Raw genomic sequence first — 23,629 nt, 5'->3', positions numbered from 1 at the left:
TAATTAGGGGAATATAATAGACAACTGATGACATTATAATTTTCGTCGTTTGAGGGTTCACAAGGTTCTAAAAACTAAAACAAGGGCTGTAACTCGGGAAGTAATCTACAGAAATTGTTGAAATTCGACAGGCATTTTAGTTTTACTAATTCAAATAATGCATATCAATTTCATACAGATCGGATGATAACTGTTGTCGTTCGAACGTTCACAAGGTTCAACAAAGTAAAACAAGGGCCATAATTCTAGAAGTAATTGACAGAAATTGCTGACATTCAATAGGCTTCTTTATTTCACTAATTTAAATGATGCATATGAATCTCATACAGATTGGGTGATAACTTTCTAAAGATAGGTTGCCAGGCAACGAAACATACAACCACAGCAGCTAAATTGTCCGGGAGTCTAAGAAGAGTTGTTGCATATTTTTACTTTTTTCGGTAATTAAACATTTATAATACATTAAAATCTGATTAAGAGTAATTATCAGAAAACCATTAGAATTTGGAGCCACGGTGGCTAGGTGGTTAAGACGCTGGCTCGCTAGCCTGGAGGTCGGGTGTTCGATTCCTGCATTGGCCGAGAAAGTTCATCCTGATTTTCCGACATGGTTTCCCCTTGTCAGTGGTGCAGAACGGAGGGTTTGGCAAGGACAGCTGTCTAGTCCTTCGGATGAGACGAAAAACCGAGGTCCCGTGTATACATTAGAATACACGTAAAAGATCCCTTGGCAGTTGGAATTTGATATAAGAGTAGGCGATAGTGCCGCTGCCCGGGCAAAATTTCCCTCATAGCACACTGTATGGTGTATGCCCGTCTTCATTAGCCCAGTATAGGAGCAGAACAGTAGGACGTTAAACCCCATTTCATTTCATTTCCATTAGAATTTGTTTGATTTTTATAAAGTTCTGCCCCATGCTAATGTTTAGCATACGAAACTTTTAACATCATGGATTTAGTTGTTCAAGTCATAAAAATTCATTGACCAGCGGCTGCCAGGCAGGATACGCCCACATTTTCGAGAGATGGATAGAGAACAAGCTAACAAGAAAGTGATTTTTCCTACAATCAAGGGCCATAATTCAGAAAATTACAATTCGATATGCGCAAATATCGAAAGGAACTACTTACATTTCAAGTTTCAACAAAATCGGATAAAAATTGTGACCTCTATAGGGTTCACAACCTTAATATACCATATTTTTACGCTATTTGAGAACGAACGGCAGCCATTTTGTCTGTCAATTTTGGGCCGATTTTCACGGGTTTTTTCGTACAATCAGGGGCCATAATTCAGGAAGTTACTGTCCGATATGCGCAAATATCGAAAGGAACTAAGATCTTTGGGTTATAAACTTACTTAAATTCGAACTCAGTCGTCCTTAGGGTGTGTCGGTGATATAATAATAAGTTTTTTTAAATCGGATAAAAATTATCACCTCTATAGGGTCCACAAGCTAAAAACTTGATTTTTCATACAATCAGGGGCCATAATTCAGGAAGTTACGGTCCGATATGCGTGAATATCGAAAGGATCCGAGATCTTTGGGTTATAAACTTACATTTCAAGTTTCACCAAAATCGGATAAAAATTGTGACCTCTATAGGATCCACAACCTTGATATACCATATTCTTGCGCTATTTTAGAACGAACGGCGGCCATTTTGTCTGCCAATTTTGGGCCGATTTTCACGAAATTCGAACTCAGTCGTCCTTAGGGTGTAACGGTGATATAATAATACTTTTTTTTTGGAATCGGATAAAAATTATGACCTCTTTAGGGTCCACAAGCTAAAAACGCGATTTTTCGTACAATCAGGGGCCATAATTCAGAAAGTTAAGGTCCGATATGCGCAAATATCGAAAGGAACTGAGATCTTTAGGTTATAAACTTACATTTCAAGTTTCAACAAAATCGGATAAAAATTGTGACCTCTATTGGGTCCGAAACCTTGATATACCATATTTTTTACGCTATTTGAGAACAAAGGGCGGCCATTTTGTCTGTCAGTTTTGGGCTGAATTTCACGAAATTCGAACTCAGCCGTCCTTAGGGTGTAACGGTGATATAATAATACGATTTTTTAAATCGGATAAAAATTATGACCTCTATAGGGTCCACAAGCTAAAAACATGATTTTCTGTACAATCAGGGGCCATAATTCAGGACGTTACGGTCCGATATACGCGAATATCGAAAGGAACTTTGGGTTATAAACTTACATTTCAAGTTTCAACAAAATCGGATAAAAATTGTGACCCCTACAGGGTCCACAACCTTGATATACCATCTTCTTACGCTATTTGGGAACGAACGGCGGCCATTTTGTCTGTCAATTTTGGACCGATTTTCACGTGATTTTTCGTACAATCAGGGGCCATAATTCAGGAAGTTACTGTCCGATATGCGCAAATATCGAAAGGAACTGAGATCTTTGGGTTATAAACTTACATTCCAAGTTTCAACAAAATCGGATAAAAATTGTGACCTCTATAGGGTCCACAAGCTAAAAACGTTATTTTTCGTACAAACTGGGGCCATAATCCATGAAGTTTCGATCCGATACATGCCAATATCGAAATCAGCCGAGATCTTTTGGGGATAAACCTATATTTCAAGTTTCGTCGAAATCGGATAAGAATTGTGACCTGTAGAGAGTCCACAAACAATTGTGGACTGACGGACAGGGGTGACGGCATAATACGTCCACATGAAAATGTGGGCGTATAAAAATTCATTGAAAATCAATATACTTGTTCATCTCAAGATCATAAACTCTGTGTATCAATCTGAAGTCAATCGGATATTAACTTTGGCCTCTAGAGCGTCCACAAGATTTTTCAAAGTGATCAAGGGCCATAACTTTGGCAGTAATTATCAGAAATCTTTGAAAATCAATAGGATTCTTCGTCTTATGACCTCAAACACTGTTTATAAATTTAAAGTCCATCAGATATTAACTTTAGCCTTTAGAGCATCCACAAGGTTTTTTGAAGCGATCAAGGGCCATAACTCTGGCAGTAATAATTGAAAATCACTGAAAATGAATAGACTTCTTCGTCTCATGACCTTAAACACTGTGTATAAATTTAAAGTCAATCGGATATTAACTTTGGCTTCTAGAGCGTCCACAAGATTTTTTGAAAGTATCAAGGGCCATAACTCTGGCAGTAATTATCGGAAATCGCTGAAAATCAATAGGCTTCTTCGTCTCATGACCTTAAACACTGTGTATAAATTTAAAGTCAATCGGATATTAACTTTGGCCTCTAGAGCGTCCACAAGATTTTTTGAAAGTATCAAGGGCCATAACTCTGGCAGTAATTATCGGAAATCGTTGAAAATCAATAGGCTTCTTCGTCTCATGACCTTAAACACTGTGTATAAATTTAAAGTCAATCGGATATTAACTTTGGCCTCTAGAGCGTCCACATGATTTTTTGAAGTGATCAAGGGCCATAACTCTGGCAGTAATTATCAGAAATCGCTGAAAATCAATAGGCTTCTTTGTCTCATGACCTTATACACTGTGTTGAATTTAAAGTCAATCGGATATTAACTTTGACCTCTAGAGCGTCCACAAGATTTTTAAAGTGATGAAGGCCCATAACTCTGGAAGTAATTATTGAAAATCGCTGAAAATGAATAGATATCTTCGTCTCACGACCTTAAACACTGTGTATAAATTTCAAGTCCATCGGATATTCACTTTGACCTCTAGAGCGTCCACAAGATTTTTCAAAGTGATCAAGGGCCATAACTTTGGCAGTAATTAAAGTTAATCGCTTAAAATCAATAGGCTTCTTTGTCTCATGACCTTAAACACTGTGCATAAATTTAAAGTTAATCGAATATTAACTTTGACCTCTAGAGCGTCCACAAATTTTTTTGAAGTGATCAAGGGCCATAACTCTGACAGTAATTATCGAAAATTGCTGAAAATCAATAGGCTTCTTCGTCTCATGAACCTAAAAACTATGTATAAATTTAAAGTCAATCGGATATGTGGGCGTATAAAAAGGTGGAAAAGAGTATGAAAACTGCTTATTTATAGGAAAAAATACACCAAAGAAGTCAGGAAATCACAGTCTTCCAATCCATGGGCAATTTCTTTTCTCACTGAAGAATTTGAATGTGGGGATGTATGTAACATGGACATGGGTGTTTAAATTTAAAGGGGTATTAGGCAAGATTAGATAAAGTGCTGACAGTTCCTGCTATAATAGTTAAAAATAGATAATTAAAACAAAATATGCTGAATATTTCAGTCAAATTGCTTCACTCTGAACTGAGATATTAGCCATTGAATTTTAGACTAGCTTCGGTCATCATTACTGATAACATTTCAAGTCTAAAGAAAGACCTGTAAATTGCAGATTTAGCTCTTGCATAATGCATGTTTAAAAGTTGTTTTTTTTGTTTTGAGATTGTTAGTTTTTTTCATTACTCAGCCCTATATTACAGTTGGTAAATATTTTGAATGTTAATGTTATACAACTGTGTTTACAGCAACACATGGGTCTTTTTGAAAACATATCACTTGATGAAAGGAACCCTTCACCTTAGTTACACTCACATGTACCCAGGGATATAATGAGAAAAGACACCACTTGTAAGTGCTCATTGTTACATAAACAATTTCAACATTGCTCTGAATCACATGTTTTTATGGTAGATATGGGTCAATATTTCCTTTTCAACATTTCCAGATGACTGCTATGGGGGAGGGGGAATGAGGTTCAACCTCACACTTTTCTGCACCAAGCAATGCATGTCCTGTAGAATGACCAGTTTTTTGTCTAAATCTTATCATACTGATAATAAATGACCATGTAAAACTTTTAATAATTTTGATTCAAAGCATATAATACGTGAATGAAATTTCGCCAGAAAAAGGTAATAGCCTACAGCACTACGAGTACTTGTACTATCCCTGTTACGTGCTTGTCAGAATGAAAATTTTCATGTCAATCATGTCAATGTCTTCAGGAATACGCTTTTGCACTTAGAAATCCACTTTGATAATTCAAAACTTATTTATTTGTATTTAATGTATCTAAAATGGTAATACAACAGAGCATGAATTCACACTTGTCCATGTTACATGCCTGCTTCTCACTTGTATTAGGTGGAAAAGGTGATTTTGAGATTATGATTATACATTTGATTTTATTAGCTTTTCAAGTAGATCTCATCATTCTTCTCACGAGACTTTTTACAGATTCAAAAGTCGTTTTTGGTGTGTTATGTGATGCCATATTTCATTCCATATCAAAGTTATCAAAAATGTAGACGTAAATTCATGAAATACAACTCTATGGCTAATTATGTTTCAATTTTCACATTTACATAGGTTTTCTCAAAAATTCCATTTTGTTAAAGTGATTTTGGTCAATTTTTTCATCAAAAAATGGTCTTGTCCATGTTATATCTGAAATATTGAACCTGGTTGTTATGCATTTTAAAATCAGTAGCTATTAAGTAAGATTAACAGAAAAAAAAAGAGTAAAAATATCTATATGCCGTCTCTTAAGAGCTGAATATATGTTCATTTTTGAACAATTTTTCTGCGGCACACAATTGCCTATTTTTGCGGCCTTTTTGCGACATTAATAAAATATGAAGGAATGGACATACAAAAGTGAAATTATGGGAATATGTCAAAAAGTTTTAATTTTTAAAATTACATATTTCCAATCCGCCATATATTACCAATTTTGGTTGTCATAGAAACCAAAATGGAAAAAGATAGGTTGCCAGGCAACGAAACATACGCCCACAACAGCTATTTAAATCGTCCGAGCAGTCAACAAAAGTTATCGCTTATTTTTCTTTTTTCGGTAATGAAACATTTATAATACACTAAAATCTGATTAAGAGCAACAACTCACGAAGTAATTATCAGAAAACCATTAAAATTTGTTTGTTTTTATAAAGTTCTGCCACATGCTAACGTTTTGTATACAAAACTTTTAATATCATGGATTTAGCTGTTCAGGACATAAAAATTCATTGAAAATCAATATACTTGTTCGTCTCAAGATCTTAAACTCTGTGTATCAATCTGAAGTCAATCGGATGATAACTTTAGCCTATAGAGCGTCACAAAGTGATCAAGGGCCATAACTTTGGCAGTAATTATCGGAAATCGTTGAAAATCAATAGGATTCTTCGTCTCATGACCTTAAACACTGTGTATAAATTTTAGGTCAAATCGGATATTAACTTTGGCCTCTAGAGCGTCCACAAGATTTTTTGAAGTGATCAAGGGCCATAACTCTGGCAGTAATTATCGGAAATCGCTAAAAATCAATAGGCTTCTTCGTCTCATGACCTTAAACACTGTGTATAAATTTTAGGTCAAATCGGATATTAACTTTGGCCTCTAGAGCGTCCACAAGATTTTTGAAGTGATCAAGGGCCATAACTCTGGAAGTAATTATTGAAAATTGCTGAAAATGAATAGACATATTCGTCTCAATACCTTCAACACTGTGTATAAATCTTACGTCAATTGGATATTAACTTTGGCCTCTAGAGCGTCCACAAGATTTTTCAAAGTGATCAAGGGCCATAACTTTGGCAATAATTATCGGAAATCGCTGAAAATCAATAGGCTTCTTGTCTCAAGACCTTAAACACTGGGGGCGACGACAATATACGACCACATTTCAATGTGGGCGTATAAAAAGGCAATTTTTGACTATTTTCAACGCTATTTACCATAACCCAAAAGGTCATTACCAGACTTTAAAGTAAGCAGTTTAAAATATTTGAAACCCATGTAATATCAAATGATATGGATTGTTGAAGTTTGAGAAAAATATGAAGAGTTTCGGTTGTTACCATAGCAACCACAGTTATTTTTTTCCCCAAAAGCATTATTTTCCAATAATTATGACACCAATACTATGTATTGATAATTGTATTATTTCAAAATCAGAAGCTATTGGGCAAGATTTTAAAAATTAAATAAAATCAAAATATTTATACTATTCTCTTAAACCTGGAAAGGGATTTGCTTTTGAAAAACATTCTGCAGTAGCAAATTGTCCATTTTGGCCGTTATTAAGACATAAGTAAAAAATGACGGAATTAAGATCTTGAAGAGATATTTTGTTTACAAGTAAATATGTTTGTGAATTATTACTTATCTTTACTCTTGTATATTACTTAATATTTAGTTGTTATACCAACCAAAACGAAAAACAAACCCCCAAAAAGGCAATGTTATACCATTTTCAATGGTGTTTACCATGACAAACCAAACGATCACGACATTTTAAGTACAGTATCAGTAAGCATTTTAGCCTATTTTTGCAACCCGTGTAATATGAAATATTATGATTTGTATAATTTTATTGAAATATTAAGGACTTTGGGTGGTTGCCATAGCAACTTCATATGTCATAACTTTAACCAGCGGCTGCCAGGCAGGATACGCCCACATTTTCGAAAGGGTGTAATGGTGATATAATAATACAGTTTTTTAAATTGGATAAAAATTGTGACCTCTATAGGGTCCACAATCTAAAAACGCGATTTTTCGTACAATCAGGGGCCATAATTCAGGAACTTTCGTTCCGATATGTGCGAATATCGAAAGGAAGCGAGATCTTTGGGTTATAAACTCACATTTCAAGTTTCAACAAAATCTGATAAAAATTATGACCTCTATAGGGTCCACAACCTTGATATACCACATTTTTACGCTATTTGAGAACGAAGGGTGGCCATTTTGTCTGTCAATTTTGGGCCAATTTTCACGAAATTCGAACTTAGCCATCCCTAGGGTGTAACAGTGATATAATAATACTTTTTTTTAAATCGGATAAAAATTATGAACTCTATAGGGTCCACAAGCTAAAAACGCGATTTTTCGTACAATCAGGGGCCATAATTCAAAAAGTTACAGTCCGATGTGCGCGAATATTGAAAAGGAACCAAGATCTTTGGGTTATAAACTTACATTTCAAGTTTCAACAAAATCGGATAAAAATTGTGACCTCTATAGGGTCCACAACCTTGATATACCATATTTTTACGCTATTTGAGAACGAAGGGCGGCCATTTTGTCTGTCAGTTTTGGGCCGATTTTCACGAAATTTGAACTCAGCCCTCCTTTGGGTGTAACGGTGATATAATAATACGTTTTTTTAAATCTGATAAAAATTATGACCTCTATAGGGTCCACAAGCTAAAAACGCGATTTTTCGTACAATCAGGGGCCATAATTCAGGAAGTTACGGTCGAAAGGAATCGAAATCTTTGGGTTATAAGCATACATTTCAAGTTTAAACCAAATCGGATAAAAATTGTGACCTCTACAGTGTTCACAAGCTAAAAACGTGATTTTTCATACAATCAGGGGCCATAATCCATGAAGTTACAGTCCGATGCATGCCAATATCATAAGGAACCGAGATCTTTGGGTGATACACCTATATTTCAAGTTTCATTGAAATCGGATAAAAATTGTGACCTGTAGACTGTTCACAAACAATTGTGGACGGACGGACGGACGGACGGACGGACGGGGCCGACGACAATATACGACCACATTTCAATGTGGGCGTATAAAAATTAACTGCAGTTTTAATTCATAACTTTATAATTATAACTCGAAAGGCGGCCGTAATCTTGGTTATGACGACATCGCCAAAGTTCAACCAATCAGACATCACCGAATCACGTCCTCCACAACGTCACATAGCAACAAGACGGGTTTGTTTACAATTTTAAATGCTGCTATTGGCTGACTAGTCAGGGGTCAAAATTCACGACGGCCCCCGAGGCAATTGCCGTAGTATTTAGCGAAATTGCCGTAGAAAATAAATAATAACTACGGCATATATAGCCGTGGTAATTTATTTAAGAATATCATGACGGCAATTTGCCGATGTTGACAATAAAATCACCGTTGTATACGTGCGTAATCCGCAGCATAATCGAAAGTAGGAATTTATTGTTTTGTTTCTTTCCTGAGTTCTCGTGACTGTATTTTTCTATCTGACCTAATTCTACCGTAACATCACATGCTGTTCGCTAGAATGGAAATACACACGGCTTGTTGTCTAGTGTATTTAATCATTTAAGAAGTTCAAAACAATTTCCAGATATAAAGGCTATGAATAATTTACTGGAAAATATGACCAAATAAAAAAATTAGGTCGGGAAAATATTGCATATAATATAATTGTTAGCGTAAATATAGACGGGGTTGTGAAAAGAAAAAAAATCCAGAGGGCGTTTACATGTCCGCCGCACGATGTGCATGTAATATTATAATGCCATGCACAGGAGTGAAGTCGTGCTTTGAGAATCAATTTGCGGTATTATTGATATTTTAGAATCAGAATTCAAAACTCAACGGCGAAGTATTCATTTAAAATGCAAGTTTGGTACCACGATACTTATATTTGGTGGAATTCACGTGGATACGGATTATAGAATTGCACGGATCTTCGTGTCGCTGAGCCAAAGCAGATTCGCGGACTTTCAAGAATTTTTAGGTCTTCTGATTTCGAAGAAATAAAACAGATTCATATTACGATATTCATATGGACTGCGGTGTACGTAAATTTAAGGGTGTTGTGGTGACCTAATTCTGGACAAATTCCGTAATAATATCGATATATATGTCAAAGTTTCCCAGTTTAAAAAAATGCCGTAGTAACGAAAGTAAATTAAAAGTTTTGCCTTAGTGCAAATAAAAACTGCTGTAGTGACGAAGGAATTACTGTGGCATTTTCGTTTCAATTTCAACCCCTGTTAGGGGTGTTGAGAATATTATAATGAGTACTATAAATAGAAAGAGGATTTTGCCCGTTGTTTTGGTATAGGTTACATGCAGGGCTTTGTTACAAGTAACTTGACCCACTTTGAGTAAACTACTCTTTAATAATTGCTCTATTTCTACCCTTTATCGACATTTTTTTTTGCAAGTAAAGTGTGCCGGCTGAATTTTAATATGATAAAGTAGGTATTCGAAAATGGTCAAAATCAAATTTTGAAATTTTTTGCACTTGTTGCTATGTGACGTTGTGGAGGACGTGATTCGGTGATGTCAATGACGTGACCTATCTATCGCGACGTCTGATTGGTTGAACTTTGGCGATGTCTTCATAACCAAGATTACGGCCGCCTTTCGAGTTATAATTATAAAGTTATGAATTAAAACTGCAGTTAATTTTTATACGCCCACATTGAAATGTGGTCGTATATTGTCGTCGGGCTCGTCCATCCACAATTGTCCGCAAGAACACCATGCAGAAGATGCTAAGGCTTCAATCACAGATTTTAACCAAATTTGGTTTATAAGTTGGGATAGTCCCAAAACACATAAATATGCAATATCAGATAAATCTTTCAATTCCAGACTGAGAAAATTGAAAAAACATTTGTCATATGGTGAAATTGCCAAAATCCGTCTTTTCTCAAATATCAACTTTGGCAAGTCCTCACACCTTTACTATACCTAGCAAAAAGACCAAACTCACACAGTTTGTATATGACCTAGTGCTGTTACCGCAAAATTAATTTCAGACGATTCTGACGCACGAGATCTGTATACGGACTGGATATCAAAGCCTATCTAAATTTCCCATTTTTCGTCACCCAAAGTTTGACAACCTATAGCTACTTCTTTCATGGGGTGGGTTTAAAAAATTTGATACAAAAAATAAAAATGACCGGAATCGACTTGACAAAAACTAGGTAAAGGAAAAAATAACCCATGAAATTAACCTGTAAATTCCCTATTTGGGAGATAATTAACCGTAGTAGATAAAAAAAAAATAACAATTTTTTTTTTCTTTTCATTCATATAGTGTTTAGTATCTGTTTTATAAAAATGTCTTGAAAAAATACTTTAAAAGGCCTGTAATTGTTCATGGTCCATCTGACGCTGACGGGTATTGACTTCCGCAGTTGTCCACAAGCTTCCATTGGAGTATCGACGTGCTCAATGAAATGATGTTAACAAAACATATCCATTACTCTCAAACAGACATTATTTTAAATAAAATAATCCAAACAAAAATGAAAAATTCACCTAAAAGTGAGATTCAAACCACCAATCGCATGATTGCCCCCCGATCCACCCCCTCACCGAGTTGCTTGTCCCAGGGCCCCAAGGTCCATGTCGCGGGCCTTGTTCAGGGGATTGCCTAGGGCCTCTTTTATTCTAAATCCGGCCCTGAAGATGTAGCTGACGGTGCTAGAGAACCGTAGCTATCATGCTACACTGTTCAATGTCGGCCACTTCGACACAAGGCTGCGTTGCCGTTAAAATTTAAGCTTCCACATTTCTGTATTGTAGAATTGTAGAAATCAGTGGATGTGTTCCAAAATGAATAGTGGAAACATGCTCTGAAACTGAACGTTTTGTAGCCATTTTCAGTGACCTGTTGGAAAATGAAACCTTAAAGAGACAATACAACAAATATGTTAAAGGAACAATACGACAATACAAAATATACAATAAATGCAAATATACACTTATATACAGTACCACATGGTACAAATGATGGCTATGGTTATGATGAAAACGTATAAACGTCAAAAATTTTATTTCTCTAATTCAATTTGCAAAAAAATGTATCACAAAAGCTTATTTTTAGCACTTTTCAATAAGCTCTATATTTTAAGTATGTTCCATTCAGGTCATTTTTTTTTTTACACCTATTGATACTATGTGCTTAGCATTTCAAAACCATCCGAAGAAATTCTACTTCCGACCATGAAAGAAAAAGTTACAGTGTATCTTTTTCTGTACTACTGTGACAATGTGAATATGGTACCCTAAAATAAGTCCACAATAAATTAGTATGGACTGATTTTTTTTTTCAAATTAGTGCTTATAAAACGCTTTAAATACACATGTGAAAACCAAAATTTTACCCATAAAATGACTATTTCCAGTACAGTCCTTTATAGCGACATCAGGTTGTAACCACTTCAGCATGCCACCTCTTGCCTCTAGGGATTGTCATACCATAAGTTTGATCAAAAACTTCCGCCCCCCCCCCCCATCTTAGCACATTTTGCGATTTTTTCCTGGTCTTCTCGCGGATACACTCATAATTAGAAATCTACTTGTGCGACTTACGACTCATTTTGCTATCACCGGTCACATATGTCAATCAAGTCTATATCACATACCATCACACTATATTTACTGCATTTCATGTAAAGAAATATAATATTACCTTGCATGCTATCAAGACTTTTCCTTGGTGAAGATCGGGTAGCCATTCTAGTAGAGGATAATAAACCACCCATACTTGTATCTATTGATGTTGGCTGACTGGTTTTTAATGGAGATTTTACTCCAGTTTTCTATAACAAGAAATGATGAGTAAAGTATGATGGAAACAATATGAACCAGCGGCTGCCAGGCATGATACGCCCACATTTTGCAAGAGATGGATAGAGAACAAGCTAAAACCAAATGCGATTTTTTGTACAATCGGGGGCAATAATCCAGGAAGTTACCGCCTGAAATGTGCAAATATCAAAAGGGACAGAGATCTTTGGGATATAAAGATATGTTTTAAGTTTCATCAAAATCAGATAAAAATTGTGACCTCTATAGCAGTGCTTGCCATGAAGAATCACTGCGTGAGTACTCCATTACTCAAGCAAAATAAGACTCTGCATGAGTTTGGCGAGTAACTGACTTACTCACGCAAAATTTTCCTAGGGGAGTAAAATTACAACAGAGACCAAGAACTCTGACAAATGGAAGCTAGGCATAGACTCCATTGATTAACTTCCATTCCAAAGTTGTAAAGACTGTATTTTCTAATGTTCTTCACTAGAAGTGAGCCTTCTTGTCATTTGTAGTATTATTAATATTAATTCAACACTTGAACTTTTATTCATTCTAATTCCAAAAAGAAAACCTATTTGTGCGAGTGCCTAGATTAATTTAATAAAGAATAATAAAAGAATATTTTGTCCAATTTATTTTGGCTGAATGTGAAAATAATAGTAGTTTAAAAAAATATGAAAGGCTTCTGTCGAAGGAACAAAGACAACTGGTGAAAATAATAGTAGTCGATCGTGTGTAAAGTCTAATGTAAGACCCTTGTGACTTGTCGTTTGGGGTCATATTCATCTTTATTATAACAAATGTTTTTCGTTATCCTGTTTAGCTAAGATAAGTAGGTTTTCAAAAATACGTCTCTACCCTTTTGTAATATACATTAGATGTTTGAAAATCGTAGAATGTACTGTTGTCCCACAATGTTAACAGTGGCATCGTCTGCTAAAATATACTAATAATTAATAGTTTAGTAATTAAGAGTCATTCCACGAGAAAACCATGCAGGAGGTGGGAAGGTGGGGGTCGGCAGATCAAGTTCATCTCTGGGGGAATTTATGGACTCCTCAGGACTACTTCACAGCCAGGAAGGACGATCTCAAAATTTCACCGTTATTGAGAAACAGCCTCTGGGTGATTTTTGGCCAATTTTGCCATTTTTCAGGTTATTTTTCAGCCACGTAGTGTAGCAAGTCCAGGGTTTGAATGGAAATGGTTGTGATTGGTGATGTTAGTGGGGGTCTTCCTGTGCCCCACTGTGAACACCATAAAGTCGCATCTATTCTCTGGGAGCAATGATCAGCAAAATTGTAACATATGGCGACTAAAACCGAAAATATACCCATGCGGAAATTAGCTCTATTTTCTATAATGCGGGGGTAGGTCAAAATATCGAAATGGTTTTATGCACAGCTCGACACACACTATCGATATAAAAAATAAAATCTCTGTCACCTCTCTTCAATCAATGCGAAATAATAAGTCAAAGTTGGTGAATTTTCCCTATTGTAAATCTCCCATTCTCTATGAAATGGCCAACTACTTTTATTCAGGGTAAGCCAGCTTTCTCCGTTTCTTCACCAAATCATTCGCCAGCGCTCGCAGGTAGCAGCCTGAAACCCGCTCGAGCCAAACTAGTCTCTTTGATGATTGATATCCAATCCATGATGGCCGCGCCCGAGACCGCAGAAAATTGTGTTTTTTTCTTCATTTTTAGCCATAGAATGTGGTACATATCCCAGATATGAGCAATGAAATGACTTAATAGATTGAAAGAGTGTACTACGGACATTAAGGCCCGTCCTTTAGCACATTACATAGCAATAAGTGAATTGAGAACCGAATGGGAGCTGATTTCTTGACGAAGTGAGATTTTTGATCTTGATAAGTCGATTCTAGATGGAAAGGTGATATGTGCGGTCCATCGCTACCGCCTGGGTCTCAAATGGAATATTCCAAAAGGATGTAAACAATATGCTGTCCATAATGAGGAAATGGGCTGTCAAAAGAGCCAATTTACTACACCACCTCAGGTTAGTTCTTCAAATAAATGATGACGTAGGGTCAAAAATTAAACTTCATCATTGGATCATTTTCAGAGCCCAAAATAAATCTTGCCATGCCCTTTAAAACTAAATTTGTATATGGACATTTCTATCAGGGCCCACCTCTCAAAATATTGTTGATATCAACCCCAACATATATGGGCCATTGAAAATTTTCTTGCATCGAGTCTCTGAATGATGGCTGGTAACAGGGATCCCTGCAAATACTTAGAAAATAGTTTTAGTAAATAATTTTATGTGGTTTGGTTGTTTCAGGTTACTGTTAGAACTGGTGACATCCCTACCACTGCTACATCATTTGCAGCTACTGGTAATGCTGCTTACATCCATCATCAATCTACTGCTACTACATCATCTGCAGCTATGGGTATTGGAACAGCCACGCTGCCTCTTCCTTCTGTAACAGCTATTGGTAATGACACCTGTAACAGTAATGACTTAGAACTACCAATAATATCAGGTAATGATGATTACATGCAAAACCTTTAGGAAGGTTGCTAAGAATTTGCTGAAACCCTACACCAAAAGAAATCAGAATTAGAATACTGGGATTGGTTCAAGATTCGCATGTAATCATCGTCATTACCTGATCAAGACCTATTATTGGTAGTCATTACTGTTACTGGTGTCATTACCAATAGCGGTTACAGAAGGAAGAGGCAGCGTGGCAGTTGCAATACCCATAGCTGCAGAGGATGATGTAAGCAGCACTACCAGTAGCTGCAGATGATGTAGCAGTGGGAGATAGAAATGTCCTTCATGTACAAATTCAGTTTTAAAAGGCCCAGCAAGATCCATTTTGGGCTACCAAAATGATCATATGATGAAGTTGAATTTTTTACCCTATGCCATATTTTTTATTTGAGGAACTACCCTGAGGCGGTGTAGGAACTTGGCTCTCTTGACATCCCATTTCCTCATTATGGGCAGCATAATATTTCTGGCATATACATAGAATAGAAGAAAAAAATTCTAAAATTAACAAGAATTTTTTAATGCTGCCAAAGTTAAAAAAAAAGAGCAGAGAGCTGGCCTTTAGTAAAGGTATTACAGCTATATCAGATTCAATGCAGCTGGTTTGAGGACTTCTGAACCCCATCGCTTAACTCAGTCAACTGGAGTATCACCGCACAACTGTTTTCTGCTAATTTGATTGTGGTCGAGCACACACACAAGGTTTCTATCGATATTTCAAAGACACAATTTCTTCCTTCTTTTTTTTCAATAGTATTTTATTTCACTTAGCCATTCCAATAGGAATCAGTTGATTCCAAGTGACACAACAAGGTCTTTGTATGGCTTCTCCTTAGATGTGGCAGCATGCATCCTTTTGGAATATTCCATTTAATGCAGCTTCGTCAAGAAATCAACTCCCATTCGGTTCATACATCACTTATTGCTATGTGATGTGCTAAAAGGTGGGCCTTAATGTCCTTAGTACATTTTAAATCGTATGAAGTGATTCTCTTGGTCATATCTGGGATATGTACCACATTTAATGGCCAAACATGAGGAAAAAACGCAATTTTGTGCGCTTTCGGGCATGGCCATCTTGGATTGGATACCAAGCCTCATCAAAGAGACTAGTTTTGCTCGAGGGTGTTTTAAGCTGCTACCAGTGAGCACGGGCGAATGATTTGGTGAAGAAACGGAGAGAGCTGGCTTACCCTGAATGAAAGTAGTTGGCCATTTCATAGAGAATGAGAGATTTACAATAGGGAAAATTCACCAACTTTGACTTATGATTTCGCATTGATTGAAGAGAGGTGACAGAGATTTTATTTCTTATATCGATAGAGGGAGTCGAGCTGTGCATAAAACCATTTCGATATTTTGACCTACACCCGCATCATAAAAAATAGAGCTAATCTTCGCAGGTATATATTTTTTGTTTTATTCACCATATCTTACAATTTTGCTGATCATTGCTCCCAGAGAATAGATGCGACTTCATGGTCTTCACACTGGGGCACAGGAAGACCCCCACTAACATCACAAATCACCACCATTTTCATCCAAACCCTAGACTCGCCACAATAGGTGGCTGAAAATTGACCAAAAATGACCTGAAAAATGGCAAATAGGCCAAAAATCACCCAGAGGCTGTTTCTCAATAACGGTGAAAATTTTGAAATCGGCCCTTCTGGCTGTGAAGTAGTCAGGGGGAGTCCATAAAATAACCCAGAGATGAACTCGATCTGCCGACCCCCCCATCTTCCCGATTCTGCGCGATTTTGCATGGTTTTCTCATGGAATGAAATGAAATGAAATGGGGTTTAACGTCCTACTGCTCTGCTCCTATACTGGCTAATGAAGACGGGCATACGCCATACAGTGTGCTATGAGGGAAATTTTGCCCGGGCAGCGGCACTATCGCCTACTCTTATATCGAATTCCAACTGCCAGGGGATCTTTTACGTACATTCCAATATATACACGGGTCCTCAGTTTTTCGTCTCATCCGAAGGACTAGACAGCTGTCCTTGTCAGGCCCTCCGTCCTGCATCACTGACATGGGGGAACCACGCCGGAAAATCTGGATGAACTTTCTCGGCCAATGCAGGGATCGAACACCCGACCTACAGGCTAGCGAGCCAGCGTCTTACCCACTTAGCCACGTGATCCCCTCTCTCATGGAATGACTCTTAAATAGCACTCGTACATACAGCAATGTCAACGCACCTTGTTCTGACTTTAGCTATTGTTATTCCAATCCAAATAGTTCTCGGCATTTCTAACTATATTCTAGCTTGTTTAATATTTATTTTAAAATGAAACCACTATTCAAAATATAGTCATAAAGACTCATATCTCGTTATATTTCTCGCGAGATTTCAGTTAAATTAACCAATCATAAAAATTCTACGTTGCAAGCCCGAAATAATTTCTTTATTGTCTAATCAATAGACGCCTTCTATGTTTACTTTATTCTATTCTTAGTAAAATTGTTAATTGGAATAATTTTATCGCAGTGTCACGTACAACAGGAAACAGACAGAGTTGGCCTATTGTCTTTTAATTTATCGTAGATATTGAATTAAAAATGGTGAACCGAGCAAATCAGGAAATCAAATAACTTTAGCCTTAGCAGGCATCGATATTTCCGCGTACATGCGCACGCAGGCACATTTGCTTTAAAAAAACTTTTTTGCAGGCACATTTTTAAAGATGTAGCCACGCCGGGCGGCACCTGCGCCCGGCACTATTTTTTGCCGTCCAGCACAAAGAAAAAATCGTAGAAAGCCACCCAGTCGTATTTAAACCCCTTCGTCCTTCTCTGTACACAAACTCGGTGCTCGAAATTTACCACGGCAATGCCATGGTAAAAGCCGACGTACGCAAACCATGTCTGTCCACGGCATAATTTATTTTTGGGTGCCGTAGTAGACCCTATCATCCCAAATTAGTTTAAAGAAAGATGTATTGGTATTTTGTTTATTTATACTTAGAAAATGTGTAGGCCTATTCAATTTACAATTATTCTGCGGTAAAATTGTAGCCACGCCGGGCGGCGCCTGCACCCAGCACTATTTTTTGGTATTTTGTTTATTTATACTTAGATGTGTAGGCCTAGGTCTATTCATTTTACAATTATTCTGCGGTAAAATTTTTAAAGATGTAGCCACGCCGGGCGGCGCCTGCGCCCGGTACTATTTTTTGCCGTCCAACACAAAGAAAAAATCGAAGAAAGCCGCCCAGTCGTATTTAAACCACTTCGTCCTTCTCTGTGCACAAACTCGGCGCTCGAAATTTACCACGGCAATTAAACGACAAAGCCATGGTAAAAGCCGACGTACGCAAACCATGTCTGTCACGGCATAATTTATTTTTGGGTGCCGTAGTAGACCCTATCATCCCAAATTAGTTTAAAGAAAGATGTATTGGTATTTTGATTATTTATACTTAGAAGATGTGTAGGCCTAGGTCTATTCATTTTACAATTATTTTTGTTTATTTGCCATAAATAGGTCACCCTGACCAATTTACGGCACTCCAATGTTAAAGGTTTGAATGTCGTAATTGTCCAACAATTTTCACGATGTTTCTTATTTTATTTCTTACCTGTGTTGACCGTGGATTTGCTACGGCCCGAGAGTAGGACTAGGAGGGCGATGAGAGCTTTCTCAGTTTCTGCCTGACCCGATTCTCATTCCACCGTAATAATAATAATATTCGTGAGACATGTACAACAACTTTACATACAAGTCAAATAATACAACGTGTTTTAATTATCAATATCTACCTGTTGTCATAATTCGTTGTACTCAAATAAAACACAAACACCGTTTTAAGAATCGTTTTAATTTTTAATCTCAAAGTAATAAAGTAATATTTGAAAAAAAAACAACAAAACAAATACCAAAAGGTCCTCAACTTATCTATCAAGAGAAACAGAGTGGGGTGGGACAATTTTATGCTCGGTCGGGTGGTGTCAAGTATGAAAATAGTCCTTTTGGGCGGTTTTTTCCGCTCAAAAATCGCGGTGTTTTACCCATATACACTCAGCGGAATTAGAGACGTTCTGGGTGGAAAAAAGTCCGCGAAAATATAAAATTCGCGGTGGATTATCGCCCGCGAAAATATGAAATTCGCGGCGGATTATAGTCGTTGGGATATCAAATTCACGGCGGATTATAGTCCATAGTGATTTGAAATAGAGTAATTTAGACGTTATTAGAAAGAAACAAATATTTAATGGAACGATATCACGAGTATATTAGTCGTTTTAGTTCACCGGTAATTCATATATTCATAATACTCTTTTCAAATTGCGTTTTGATTATTAACTAAAGTGTATCAATGTATTATTGTATTCATATCCTAAAATGTCCGTTATGTTCTATTCATTTATAATGTACATCTACATCGGTATTTAATTCGTGAATCACACCATAAAGCACATACACATAGCAATTTTCTATGTCATTAGTTGATCCGACAAGCAGACAATGAAACCATGTTTCATGAATTCTGATAACAATGTCTGAAAATGGACGACAGTAAACATAAGGTAGCGATTTGCACGTGGATGTCTTAAAATATGCTGTTTTTTTATATACTGATTTATTATCTGTTTTAATTATGAACAACAATTTAACGATATTCGTAGAAATAAACGAATTAGCATAAATTGCTAGGAAGGAATATTTTCTCCTTTAACGGTAATTCAATTAAAATGACGATTCGGCTCCCAACGTTCAATATATACATGTACTTTATGTCCCCAAAATTAAAAGTCATATTGGATAGAAGCTGGAAGATTGTTTACTTATTTCAGTTTCGTATTTGACTTTACAGATTCCCCATTCCCCACATTGCAAAACAGATCAACACGTCAAATCGTTTCAGTTACAGGTAAGAGGCTTAAAAACATCATGTCTTATTTAGCCCCTTCAAATATTTCTTTTTATACTTTAACTTATAAATGCAACACACAAACTGCTTACCGTATTTATACAGTTGACGATAAATATCCTAAATAATAATCCGGTTCGGTTTCTTTCCAATAATTATCAATGAACATATCGAAGAACCTTTAATAAAACACCTAACAACCAGATCTTATGAATGGGATCTTGTCCGGACAGAACTTAGATTAATAGTAACTGATCAAAGAGTGAACATCAAACAGAACAAAGGAAATTGCCTAACAAAAAAGCATGCGTTAGTTATAAGGGATGATTTGTGTGCCAAATTAAAAATATTATCACCGAGAGGGGTTCACTAGTCCGCCGCTATAAGAAATACTATAATGTGGGTATCAATAAACCTAACCCTAACTCAACCCTAATGATAGATATCGGTGGACTAATGAACCCTAACCCAACCCTAACCCTAAAGAAAGATATCGGAACCCTAACCTAACCCTAATTCATCGTAGCCTGTTCGTAATTTAGCCGTGACAACCGCACCTATTTAGTGTGAAAATCCAGTTTGTTCGCGTCCCAATTGTAATTATTCTTTTTTGATGAGGTCAACTATTTTGGGTAATGATTACTTACTGACAATTCAGAATGAAAGTATTGTCTACAAGACTACGACATGGTAACAATTTGTTGTTAAAGGGGTTCTATTATAGTCAATTATCAATTCCTTTTGATGACACGTGCGAATTCACGTAATTTGGAAACTTGATTGACAGTATGCATTGACTCAAGACTCTTTGGTGCCGAAATGAATAGGTCATCATGGTATTATCCAACCGATACGTGTTAATGTACCCGTTGCGTCAAGGTTTACGTTGACTTCTGGCAAGGTGTGCATTTAATTCATTTGTGATTTAAATCTGAAGATATATTACTTCAGGTGTGATTTACCGATTTACAATGCATTGTGAAACTTATTTGTCAGAATGGGATTGGATATTTTAATGGACAAAACTTTCGCCCACAGTAAGACCAGCATCTATGTGTGTAAATTTTGAAATTTTCGTAATTTGAATGAGTTTGAATGTCTTAAAAATGTCGAACATATTGATGAAGTAATGTATCGTACAGCAATAACTCTGTTTATTATATTATATAAAAGCCTGCCTGCCAATTTTTGATATTTGTTATATTTTCAATGTAAGACAGCAAAATCTGCGTGTCTAACCGTGTTAAATTAACAATTTTTTTTTGCATGCCGTATTAGCTGATATTCGACTACGATATGATGACTGCGGTGCAATTGCACTATAAATAAACCTAGCTATTTTAAAACATTTACATATACGGATGTGCTGACTGTACATGCATGGAAAGTCTGACTTAAAGGGGCACGGTGCGATATAAGGGATGGTTTTTGTGCCAAATTAAAAAAAAATATCACCACCGGTTCAACGAATGATTTAACAGAATATGTCAACTGCGAATATGATGATTAAGTATTCTTTTCACACAGTGCATACGACAACCTTTAAGTCTGTACCGATTCAATGTTGTTGTTAGTTAGTTGTATTTTACGTCCGCTTCCACCGAGGTGATATCGAAGACAAAAACCGATTCAAAAATTGAATTATCTTTTATATCCACATTTTTTAAATCCCGAGTTTTATCGTAAATAAAATTAATAGAATCCCTTGTAACCTACTGGTAATACATGATGTATATTGTGTGGGGTGGGGTGTGCTATTCATCGTAGCCCGTTCGTAATTTAGCCATGATAACTGCACCTATTTTGTGTGAAAATCTAGATTGGTCGTGTCCCAATTGTAATTGTTCTTTAATAATGAGGTCAACTATTTTGGATAATGATTACTTACTGACAATTCAGAATAAAAGTATTGTTTACAAGAATACGACATGGTAACAATTTGTTGTTAAGGGGCTTTTATTTAAGTCAACTATCAATTCCTTTTGATGACACGTGTGAATTCACGTAATTAATTAGGAATCTTGACTGCCAGTATGCATTGACTCAGACTCTTTGGTGCCGAAATCAACCACGTGTTCAGCATGGTTGACGGTGACTTCTGGCTATGTGTGCTTGAAAACAGGACATGAAGTCATATATTACTTGTTCGGGTGTGATTTATCAATTTAAAATGCATTGTGTGACATATTTGTCCGAATGGAAACGGCTATTTCGATTTACAAAACTTTCGCTAACGGTAAGACCAGCATCTATGTGTGTAAACTTTGAAATTTTCGTAATTTGAATGAGTTTGAAATAGTCGATCGATGCAAGTCTTAAAAATGTCGAACATATTGATGAAGTAATGTATCGGTACAGCCATAATTCTGTTTATTTTATTATTTAAAAGCGTGTTTGATTTTTGTTATTTTTCAATATAAGCCAGTAAAATCTGCGTGTCTAACCGTGTTAAATTAACAATCTTTCTTTTGGCATGCCGTATTAACCGATATTCGACTATGATATCACTGCCGTGGAATCGCATAATAAATAAACCCATTTCAAACCAGTTTAAAATAATCGCGGAGGTCGGCGGTTTATTTAAATTCGCGGAGGAAATTTAGAGCGGAATTTTGAGCGTGGCCAGAGCGGATTTATTAACTGACGTCCGCGATTTTTCATTTCCGCCCAGGTTGGACCTCGGGGAAATTTAGTACTTCCGCTTGAAGTGTACTGTAGACCCCTGTATCATTGATGAAAATTAAGTGAATTTGGTAAAATTTGAATATATAAATGGAAATTTGATTTGCACTGAACCAAATACAAAAGGCAGCAGATGCTCTGAAAATACACCAAGAAGGGTTTAATTTTCATAAAAGACCACGCCCCCCTCCCAAAAATTTTTTGGTCTCCCTCCGCTCGCCAGATATATTTTTACACCACTCACCAAATCCTGGCTACATCCCTGTGTTTCAGTATGACCCTGCAGGCACATTTTCAGGTGTTTGCGCAGGCACATTCAACTTTTATAGAGCCCTGAGCCTTAGATAGTTTTAAATTTTCATTTAAGAATATTACATTTTTCTATGAAAAGTTTCCAGAAATGTTTGCGCGAGTTATGCCTTACTTCATGGATTACATTTCAGACGGGTATAGCGTTCGCGTGAGTAATGACTCGCGCCTTTTGACAAGGTCTGTAGAGGGTCCACAACCTTCGTATTACACACTTCTACACAATTTGCATACGAAGAGCGGCCATTTTGTCGGGCAGTTTCATTTCGATTTTCCCGAAATACGACTTAACCTTCATTATGGTGGAATGGTAATGTATTTAAACAGGTTTAAAAAATCGCAGAAAAATCATGACCACTAGAGAATCCGCAAGCTAAAAATGTGATTTTTCGAACAATCAGGGGCCATAATCCAGGAAGTTACGAGCCGTTATGCGCGAATATTGAAAGGAACCGAGATCTTTGGGTTATAAACTTGCATTTCTAGTTTCATCAAAATCGGATCAAAATTGTGGCCTCTAGAGGGTCCACAACTTTGATATATCAGATGTTTACACTATTTGCGTCAAGGGGCGGCCATTTTGTTTGGCAATTTTGGTCTGATTTTCACGAAACTCAACCAGACAAAATTACGGTGTAACGATTTTTCGTACAAGAAGGGACCATAATTCAGGAAGTTACGATTCGATATGCACGAAAATAGAAAGGAACCAAGATATTTGGGTTATAAACATGCATTTCACATTTCATCAAAATCAGATGAAAATTGTGACCTCCAGAGGGTCCACAACCCTGGGGCGGCCATTTTGTCAGTCAGTTTTGGTCCGATTTTTACAAAAATTCGAACTCAACCATCCTTAGGGTGTCACAGTGATACATTCAAACGGTTTT

At 36.6% G+C, this 23,629-nt stretch overlaps 1 protein-coding gene across 4 annotated transcripts in view; it reads right to left on the bottom strand.

The window, feature by feature from the left end:
- LOC126816716 (transcription factor E2F4) overlaps positions 1-23,629 on the bottom strand; it is a 116,709-nt gene that overhangs the window by 29,220 nt on the left and 63,860 nt on the right. For all 4 annotated transcript variants that reach the window (XR_008787741.1, XR_008787740.1, XM_050543468.2 and 1 more), the window contains one exon: positions 12,212-12,341. Coding sequence is in view for 2 of the 4 variants with exons in the window: in XM_050543468.2 (XP_050399425.1) it covers positions 12,212-12,341 (130 nt within the window). In the remaining 2 variants the exon portion in view is untranslated. The remainder of the gene's footprint in view (positions 1-12,211; positions 12,342-23,629) is intronic.

Source organism: Patella vulgata, chromosome 3, assembly GCF_932274485.2.
Source record: "Patella vulgata chromosome 3, xgPatVulg1.2, whole genome shotgun sequence".
NCBI classification, from domain to species: Eukaryota; Metazoa; Mollusca; class Gastropoda; family Patellidae; genus Patella; species Patella vulgata.
Note: the sequence above shows the minus strand (reverse complement) of the source record. Positions and strands in the feature narration are given on the sequence as shown.